The following is an 11386-nucleotide window of genomic DNA, read 5'->3' on the forward strand; positions in this document are numbered from 1 at the left end:
AATGAAAATGAATCAGTCATCACACAAACGTCACACACACATATATGAGAATGATTCAGTCATCAATACAAACATTACAAATACACGTGAGAACGAGTCATCCACACAAACATCACACACAGATGTGAGAATATATGTCATCTACAAACATCACAGTCATCTACTAATACACAAACACACAAAGATGTAAGAATGAGCCAACCATATATACAAACATCAATCATCTACCATACACTTGTGTGAGAATGAATCATTCATCTACAAACACACAAATATCCACACACACATATCTTATACACAAATTTCATACAGTCATCTACACAAATATCAAACATTCATCCATGCAAGCATCATAATCATCAGCATAAATATCATAGTCATCCACACAAGCATCATATAGTCATCTACATAAACATCATACACAGATGTGAGAAAATATTTGCAAAACTAAGCAGGCATTGAGAATGTGACATTATATTCCTACCCCATGTGTTATAGTCCTCTATGCAAATAACTGAAATTTTTGTGCAGAAATCACTTTTCTTCTTACAGTCACAGTGACCTTGACCTTTGATATTTTCACCCCCGAATCAAAAACCTTTCTTAGCCCAAGGGTAAGTAAGCTACAACATTTGGTCTTTGATATGGAACTATATTATTGTGTAGAAAAAAATATTTCTTCTTTCAGCCACAGTGACCATGAACTCTGATATTTAAATCAATGCACATCTTTTGTACTCATGTGCATGCAATTCGTAAAGTCAGGTCCAGATATGTTATATAGAACTAATGTTATTTTGAAGAAGCCACATTTCTTCTTTCAGTTGCATTGACCTTGGTCTCTGGTATGTGACTCCAAATCAATACACAACTTTCTTACTCCAAATCAATACACATCTTTCTTACTCCATGTGCAAACAATTCATAAAGTCTGGTCCATGTAGTGTGCAAAACCATTTTTATTCTTTCAGGGTCAGTGAACATGACATTTTACCAGGCTTCTTTCTTACCCAAAGTGCAAGCAATCCATAAAGCTTAGTAACTGGAAAACAAAAGTTATTATTCATACACAGTTTTATTCTTTCTGTTACAATGACCTTGTATATTGGGTTTTTGACCCCAAAACTGATAGCATACATAAACTAAATAAGTATAAAAGTTAGAGGCATACGGATGGATGGATGCATAAACCATCATAATGGATTCTGCCTCACAATGAGAATATACAAAACTGACATGTCCTCAACTGATAAAAACAACTTCTGGTCTGAGGCAAATTTATTGTTTGAAATCAATCCTGTAGTTAGAGATAGACTAGAAATAGTGTGACATGTTCAGTTTGAAGTCAATCCTGTAGTTAGAGATAGACTGGAAATAGCGTGACATGTTCAGTGTGAAGTCAATCCTGTAGTTAGAGATAAACTGGAAATAGCGTGACATGTTCAGTGTGAAGTCAATCCTGTAGTTAGATAGACTGGAAATAGTGTGACATGTTCAGTGTTAAGTCAGTCCTGTAGTTAGGGATAGATTGTAAATAGTGTGACATGTTCAGTGTGAAGTCAGTCCTGTAGTTATGGATAGATTGTAAATAGTGTGAGATATTCACACAGTCATGTATTTAGGGATCGATTGTAAACAGTGTGACATGTTCAGTGTGAAATCAGTCTTGTAGTTAGGGATAGACTGTAAATAGAGTGACATCTTCAATGTGAAGTCAATCTTGTTGTTAGGGACAGACTGTAAATAGAGTGACATCTTCAATGTGAAGTCAATCTTGTAGTTAGGGATAGACTGTAAATAGAGTGACATGTTCAATGTGAAGTCAATCTTGTAGTTAGGGATAGACTGTAAATAGAGTGACATCTTCAATGTGAAGTCAATCTTGTAGTTAGGGATAGACTGTAAATAGAGTGACATGTTCAATGTGAAGTCAATCTTGTAGTTAGGGATAGATTGTAAATAGAGTGACATGTTCAATGTGAAGTCAATCTTGTAGTTAGGGATAGACTGTAAATAGAGTGACATGTTCAATGTGAAGTCAATCTTGTAGTTAGGGACAGACTGTAAATAGTGTGACATGTTCAATGTGAAGTCAGTCTTGTAGTTAGGGATAGACTATAAATAGTGTGACACGTTCACACAGTCATGTATTTAGGGATAGACTGTAAATAGAGTGACATGTTCAATGTGAAGTCAGTCTTGTAGTTAGGGACAGACTATAAATAGTGTGACATGTTCACACAGTCATGTATTTAGGGATAGATTGTAAATAGTGTGCCATATTCAGTGTGAAGTCAGTCTTGTATTTAGGGACAGACTGTAAATAGTGTGCCATATTCAATGTGAAGTCAGTCTTGTAGTTAGGGATAGACTGTAAATAGAGTGACATGTTCACACAGTCATGTATTTAGGGATAGATTGTAAATAGAGTGACATGTTCAATGTGAAGTCAGTCTTGTAGTTTCTGATAGATTGTAAATAGTGTGCCATATTCAGTGTGAAGTCAGTCTTGTAGTTTCTGATAGACTATAAATAGAGTGACATGTTCAACAATGTGTCGTCATACATACCTTCTCATACACTGTAACAATGCTTCCTTTATGTGATGGATTTTTAATATTGGATCCAGTAGCAATTTGTTATCACACACATTTCATATGGGCATTTCTCTTTCTGTTGAGCCTTTAACACTTGACTCAGTAGCAATGTGTTATTACACACATTTCATATGGGTATTTCTCTTTCTGTTGAGCCTTTAACACTTGACTCAGTAGCAATGTGTTATCACACACATTTCATATGGATATTTCTCTTTCTGTTGAGCCTTTAACACTTGACTCGGTAGCAATGTGTAATCATACACATTCTATATGGGCATTTCTCTTTCTGTTGAGCCTTTAACACTTGACTCAGTAGCAATGTGTTATCACACACATTTCATATGGGTATTTCTCTTTCTGTTGAACCTTTAACACTTAACTCAGTAGCAATGTGTTATCATACATACCTTGTCAGGGCATGTCCTCTCTGTGATGAATTTTCAATACTGGACTCTGTAGCAATGTGTTGTCATACATACCTTGTCAGGGCATGTCCTCTCTGTGATGAATTTTCAATACTGGACTCTGTAGCAATACCCTTGGTTGGCAAAGTCCCTGATTTCACCACAGATGTAACAAGGTTGGCCGATTGAACATGGATACCAGTGCGAAGTATGGACATCAAAGACCCTGCTTTCTCTGAGGATAATAGTCTTGGTGTTGAGGTCTCTCCAATCAAATCTGACACTTGACCTTGAGAATTGACCATACTGATACTAACTTTGGCTGAGGAATGAGAACTATGAATCCTGTTGCTAGCTTCAGACTCAGTGATGGAGTTCAAGGTTGTTGGCATGGTGATGGTGGTTGGTGCTAGACTGTCTCCACTTCTAAAAAATGTAGCACCATTGCTGGGAGAGGTGGTTGGATGCAACATATGGTTTTCAAGTGACACAGAAGCTGATAATCCTGTTGTAATACCATCTGGTCTTAGTCCACTCCAAATTTGTCTTGTTAGTATTAATGGTAAATCTTTTACAATGGGGTATGCAACTGTCTGAACACCTGACTCAGTGGTAGATGTTGTTGAAGATAAAAATGCACTTGACCTTGAAAAGCTCTCCTCATTAAATAACCCTGCTGAGGTCACAGTATTTGAACTTGGAAAAATTGTATCACCTGTTGACCCTCTAGAGGTCATTTCATTTACAGTGATTGGCAAGTCCAACAGAACTTTATCAGACACCAAACTCAGTGACTTTTGAGAACTTGTATCAACTGAAAATCCTGTTAAAGCCATAAATGTCCTTGATAATGTCCCTGGTGATGACCTTGCTAATATCCCTGGTGATGACCCTGCTAATATCCCTGGTGATGTCTTTGGCATTTCATCAATTGAGACATCTGGTAATGTTTCAATATTAGGTGACACATTTGGTGGGGTAGTATTCCTCTGTTCCACTTGTTCATAGCAGCTAGCAACCATGGAGTTGTCAGTGATATCAAATGTTGTTGGAGAGATGCCAGTTTCATACTGGATACTGGGAGGGGAGTATGGTGTTGGTCCATTGGCACATGTCCAGCAGCACAAGATGTCACGGTAGTTTTTATCTCCTGTGGTACAGCCTTTCATGGAGCATGTGTCCAGTCTGTTTCCATACTCACACCCTGAAGAGAATAGTAAGCCAATAGTAATATATAGTAGAATTTTGTCACACTCATTTTTTATTAAATGTAAAATATCAGTGTGAATTTACTTAAATGTATAAACATGGTATGTATCTGATCTCATGTCTGGCTACATGGTATGTATCTGATCTCATGTCTGGCTACATGGTATGTATCTGATCTCATGTCTGGCTACATGGTATGTATCTGATCTCATGTCTGGCTACATGGTATGTATCTGATCTCATGTCTGGCTACATGGTATGCATCTGATCTCATGTCTGGCTACATGGTATGCATCTGATCTCATGTCTGGCTACATGGTATGTATCTGATCTCATGTCTGGCTACATGGTATGCATCTGATCTCATGTCTGGCTACATGGTATGCATCTCATGTCTGACTACATGGTATGTATCTGATCTCATGTCTGGCTACAATGCCTTGAAATGAATATGTTGAATGATTAAGCATCATCAAAGTGCAGATCAGAACATAACAACAACCAACATAAATCACACAGAAATAGCACATAATATAGAATAGCACATGATATGACAAATAGCAAATCAAAGAAAAGCTCATCAAACAAATTGCGCATAATATGAAAATAGTACATCATTTGACAATTAGCACTTCAAAGAAATAGCAATCAAAGAAATAACACATCACATATAAACAGCACATCAAAGACATAGCACATCAAAGAAATAGCTTATCACATAAACAGCACATCAAAGACATAGCACATCAAAGAAATAGCACATCAAAGAAATAGCTTATCACAGATAAACAGCACATCAAAGGAATAGCACATCAAAGAAATAGCTCATCACATAAATAGCACATCAAAGAAATAGCTCATCACATACATATCACATCAAAGAAATAGCACATCACATATAAATATCAAAACACACGGGAGCCGCACATAACACAGACATCATCATCATCATCAGTCTCATGACCTAGTGTGGTCATTGAGGCACTGTGCTGCTGAACATCTGACCAGTTCCCTCCACTTGTCTCAATCATGTGCCAATGCCTGTGTCTCCGCAGAACTTTTGCTGGTCCATCCTGTGGTGTTGTCAGTCCACTTTTTTCTCTGTCTACCTCTCCTTCTGCCACCCTGGATGCTGCCCTGCAGGACTGTTGTGGATAGACTGTTGGCTCTAGCGACATGGCCATACCATTTCAGCTTTCTCTTTTTGACGGTGGTGAGGAGGTCCTCATATTGGCCTATTTCGCGCCTGATGGTGTTACGCACTTCTTTGTTTGTGATGTGGTCCATGTAAGAGATGCCAAGGATGGTTCTGCAGCATCTCATTTCAAGTGACTAGATTATTCATTGTAATTTTGCTGTCAGGGTCCATGCCTCACACGAGTACAAAAAGACTGAGATGACTAGAGCTCGCAATAGTCTGATTTTAGTTTTCAGACAGATATTCTTGTCTCTCCAGACGGGTCTTAGCTTTGACATAGCTGCCATTGTTTGTGCTGCTCTTGACAAAATTTCTGCTCGTGATCCCTCTTCAGTGATTATGGAACCAAGATATTTGAACTGGCTCACTGTTTCCAATTCATGTCCTCTGACTTTAATCTTGGCTGAGATTTGTTTGCCACTATTTGCCATCAGTTTTGTCTTTGAGAAGACAAAACTGATGACAACACAGACATAACACATCATATAGAAATATAACATCACAGACATAACACATCATATAGAAATATAACATCACAGAAATATTAACTTACACAGAAATAAAACATTGGTTAAATATCACACATAAATATCATATCAAAGAGGAATATCACAATTTTTAGAAATGGCACATAATGGATAAACAGCAGATCACATAGAAATATGACATTGTTTAGAAAACATAATGGATAAACAGCAGATCACATAGAAATATCACAATGTTTAGAAAATACATAATGGATAAACAGCAGATCACATAGAAATATCACAATGTTTAGAAAATACATAATGGATAAACAGCAGATCACATAGAAATATGACAATGTTTAGAAAACATAATGGATAAACAGCAGATCACATAGAAATATCACAATGTTTAGAAAACACATAATGGATAAACAGCAGATCACAAAGAAATATCACAATGTTTAGAAAACACATAATGGATAAACAGCAGATCACATAGAAATATGACAATGTTTAGAAAACACATAATGGATAAACAACAGATCACAAAGAAATATCACAATGTTTAGAAAACACATAATGGATAAACAGCAGATCACAAAGAAATATCACAATGTTTAGAAAACACATAATGGATAAACAGCAGATCACATAGAAATATGACAATGTTTAGAAAACACATAATGGATAAACAGCAGATCACAAAGAAATATCACAATGTTTAGAAAACACATAATGGATAAACAGCAGATCACATAGAAATATCACAATGTTTAGAAAACACATAATGGATAAACAGCAGATCACATAGAAATATGACAATGTTTAGAAAACACATAATGGATAAACAGCAGATCACATAGAAATATCACAATGTTTAGAAAACACATAATGGATAAACAGCAGATCACATAGAAATATCACAATGTTTAGAAAATACATAATGGATAAACAGCAGATCACATAGAAATATCACAATGTTTAGAAAACATAATGGATAAACAGCAGATCACATAGAAATATGACAATGTTTAGAAAACACATAATGGATAAACAGCAGATCACATAGAAATATGACAATGTTTAGAAAACACATAAAGGATAAACAGCTGATCACATAGAAATATGACAATGCTTAGAAAACACATACTGGATAAACAGCTGATCACACAGAAATATGACAATGCTTAGAAAACACATACTGGATAAACAGCAGATCACATAGAAATATGACAATGCTTAGAAAACACATACTGGATAAACAGCAGATCACATAGAAATATCACAATGTTTAGAAAACACATACTGGATAAACAGCAGATCACACAGAAATATGACAATGCTTAGAAAACACATAATGGATAAACAGCTGATCACATAGAAATATGACAATGTTTAGAAAACACATAATGGATAAACAGCTGATCACATAGAAATATGACAATGCTTAGAAAACACATACTGGATAAACAGCAGATCACATAGAAATATAACAATGCTTAGAAAACACATACTGGATAAACAGCTGATCACATAGAAATATGACAATGCTTAGAAAACACATACTGGATAAACAGCAGATCACAGAAATATGACAATGTTTAGAAAACACATAATGGATAAACAGCTGATCACATAGAAATAGGACAATGCTTAGGAAACACATACTGGATAAACAGCTGATCACATAGAAATATGACAATGCTTAGAAAACACATACTGGATAAACAGCAGAGCACATATAAATATCACAATGTTTAGAAAACACATACTGGATAAACAGCAGATCACACAGAAATATGACAATGCTTAGAAAACACATAATGGATAAACAGCTGATCACATAGAAATATGACAATGTTTAGAAAACACATAATGGATAAACAGCTGATCACATAGAAATAGGACAATGCTTAGGAAACACATACTGGATAAACAGCTGATCACATAGAAATATGACAATGCTTAGAAAACACATACTGGATAAACAGCAGATCACATAGAAATATGACAATGCTTAGAAAACACATAATGGATAAACAGCTGATCACATAGAAATATGACAATGCTTAGAAAACACATACTGGATAAACAGCAGATCACATAGAAATATCACAATGTTTAGAAAACATACTGGATAAACAGCAGATCACATAGAAATATGACAATGCTTAGAAAACACAAAATGGATAAACAGCAGATCACATAGAAATATCACAATACATGGAATAGCACATCATGTTGATATAGAACATTACATAGAAATAATAGATTGATTAGCACATTCTGCTATTGATCTGCTAACTAGTAAAATACCATAGGGCTATTGATCTGCTTACTAGTACAAATGCTATAGTGCTACTGATCTGTTTACCAGTACAAATTCTATAGGGCTATATATTTGCTTACCAGTACAAATGTTATAGGGCTATTGATCTGCTTACTAGTACAGATGCTACAGGGTTATTGACCTGTTTACACATACAAATGCCATAAGGCTATCTGCATACTGTTACAAATGTCACAGAGATTCTGATCTGCTTACTAGTACAATGCTATAGGCCTATTGATCTGCTTATTAGTACAAATACAATAGGGCTATTGATCTGCTTACTAGTACAAATGCTGTAGTGCTATTGATCTGCTGACTAGTACAGATGTCATAGGGCTATTGATCTGTTTACCAGTACAAATTCTATAGGACTATTGATCTGCTGACTAGTACAAATGTCATAGGGCTATTGATCTGCTGACTAGTATAAATGTCATAGGGCTATTGATCTGTTTATCAGTACAAATTCTAAAGAGCTATTGATCTGCTGAATAGTACAAATGTCATAGGGATTCTGATCTGCTTACTAGTACAAATGCTATAGGTCTATTGATCTGCTTATTAGTACAAATGCCATAGGGCTATTGATGTGCTTATTACTACAAATGCCATAGGGCTATTGATCTGCTTATTAGTACAAATGCCATAGGGCTACTGATCTGCTTACCAGGCAAGAAGCTTTCCTGTATTTCTGTGCAAGACGCACAACAAGAAAATTTAACTGTGTCATTATAGCAACTGTATGGCCTTGACCTTATCAACACAGGGCAGTCACTTGATGGCTGATCACCAAAGGGACAGTTGTCTGAAATATTAAATAACGGACAGTTTGCAATATTAAATAATGGGCAGTTTACTATATTAAATAACGGGCAGTTTGCAATATTAAATAACAGGCAGTTTGCAATATTAAATAAAGGGCAGTTTGCAATATTAAATAATAGGCAGTTTGCAATATTAAATAACAGGCAGTTTGCAATATTAAATAATGGGCAGTTTGCAATATTACGTGACAGGCAGTTTGCAATATTAAATAATGGGCAGTTTGCAATATTAAATAACAGGCAGTTTGCAATATTAAATAATAGGCAGTTTGCAATATTAAAAAACAGACAGTTTGCAATATTAAATAATAGGCAGTTTGCAATATTAAATAACAGGAAGTTTGCAATATTAAATAACGGGCAGTTTGCAATATTAAATAACAGGCAGTTTTCAATATTAAATAAAGGGCAGTTTGCAATATTAAGTGACAGCCAGTTTTGCAATATTAAATAACGGGCAGTTTGCATTATTAAATAACAGGCAGTTTGCAATATTAAATAACAGGCAGTTTGCAATATTAAATAAAGGGCAGTTTGCAATATTATATAATGGACAGTTTGCAATATTAAATAACAGGCAGTTTGCAATATTAAATAACAGGCAGTTTGCAATATTAAATAACAGGCAGTTTGCGCAGTTTGCAATATTAAATGACAGGCAGTTTGCAATATTAAATAACAGGCAGTTTTGCAATATTAATGAACAGGTAGTTTGCAATATTAAATAACAGGCAGTTTGCAATATTAAATAATAGGCAGTTTGCAATATTAAATAACAGGCAGTTTGCAACGTTAAATAACAGGCAGTTTGCGCAGTTTGCAATATTAAATGTCAGGCAGTTTGCAATATTAAATGACAGGCAGTTTGCAATATTAAATAACAGGCAGTTTTGCAATATTAAATAACAGGCAGTTTGCAATATTAAATAATAGGCAGCTTGCAATATTAAATAACAGGTAGTTTGCAATATTAAATGACAGTCAGTTTGCAATATATTAAATAATAGGCAGTTTTCAATATTAAATAACAGGCAGTTTGCAATATTAAATAACAGGCAGTTTGCAATCTTAAATGACAGACAGTTTGCAATACATTAAATAATAGGCAGTTTGCAATATTAAATAACAGGCAGTTTGTAATATTAAATAATAGGGACAGTCACTTGATGCTGATCACCAAAGGGAGAAATGTCTGAAATATTAAATAATATTGCAGGAAGATTTGATCATATGAATGGTGTATGTCAGTTATCAATTACCTTGCCAATTAACAAAATTGCACTAATTTATAATTATTCATGTAATTATTACTTCGTTATTTCATTGCTCTCTTGAACTATTACTAGTAGATTTTCATGCATATTTGTTGTTGTTAGATTTTACTGGCATAAGTTTTGAAAAATGCTGAAAGCATGGATGAAGAATTACTTTGGCCTGGAATATCAAAAAACTTTAATTCAATCCTACTTCATCATACATTGAAAATGGTTGCAAAATTGAATGTGCTTTCTCTGCAAAGTTTCTTCTTCTGTAAATCAGATAACATTTATTTAAACACAAAAACAGGTGTCAGTTTTATTCAGCTTTTTAATATACTTTACTTTTAATTGAGATTTTATGAATTTTAACTCAGCATTTCATACATTTTAACTCAGCATTTCATACATTTTAGCTCAGCATTTCATACATTTTAGCTCAGCATTTCATCCATTTTAGCTCAGCATTTCATACATTTTAGCTCAGCGTTTCATACATTTTAGCTCAGCATTTCATACATTTTAGCTCAGCGTTTCATACATTTTAACTTAGCATTTCATACATTTTAGCTCAGTGTTTCATACATTTTAGCTCAGCATTTCATACATTTTAGCTCAGCATTTCAATCATTTTAACTCAGCATTTCATACACTTTAGCTCAGCATTTCATACATTTTAGCTCATCATTTCATACATTTTAGCTCAGCATTTCATACATTTTAGCTCAGCATTTCATACATTTTAGCTCAGCATTTCAATCATTTTAACTTAGCATTTCATACATTTTAACTCAGCATTTCATACACTTTAGCTCAGCATTTCATACATTTTAGCTCAGCATTTCATACATTTTAGCTCAGCATTTCAATCATTTTAACTCAGCATTTCATACACTTTAGCTCAGCGTTTCATACATTTTAACTTAGCATTTCATACATTTTAGCTCAGTGTTTCATACATTTTAGCTCAGCATTTCATACATTTTAGCTCAGCATTTCAATCATTTTAACTTAGCATTTCATACATTTTAACTCAGCATTTCATACACTTTAGCTCAGCATTTCATACATTTTAGCTCATCATTTCATACATTTT

General features: G+C 34.5%; 1 protein-coding gene across 1 annotated transcript; it reads right to left on the minus strand.

The window, feature by feature from the left end:
- Positions 1-1314: 1314 nt before the first annotated feature.
- On the minus strand, positions 1315-8995 carry LOC149791121 (uncharacterized). Its single transcript, XM_089973287.1, has 3 exons — positions 8878-8995; positions 3080-4208; positions 1315-1459 (listed from the first exon to the last, which is right to left on the minus strand). The coding sequence occupies exons 2-3, from the start codon at positions 4171-4173 to the stop codon at positions 1315-1317; spliced, it is 1239 nt and encodes a 412-aa protein (XP_089829413.1). The 5' UTR covers positions 4174-4208; positions 8878-8995.
- Positions 8996-11386: the final 2391 nt, after the last annotated feature.

Source organism: Sinohyriopsis cumingii, chromosome 10 (assembly GCF_028554795.1).
Source record: "Sinohyriopsis cumingii isolate HCF-2022 chromosome 10, ASM2855479v2, whole genome shotgun sequence".
NCBI lineage: Eukaryota > Metazoa > Mollusca > Bivalvia > Unionida > Unionidae > Sinohyriopsis > Sinohyriopsis cumingii.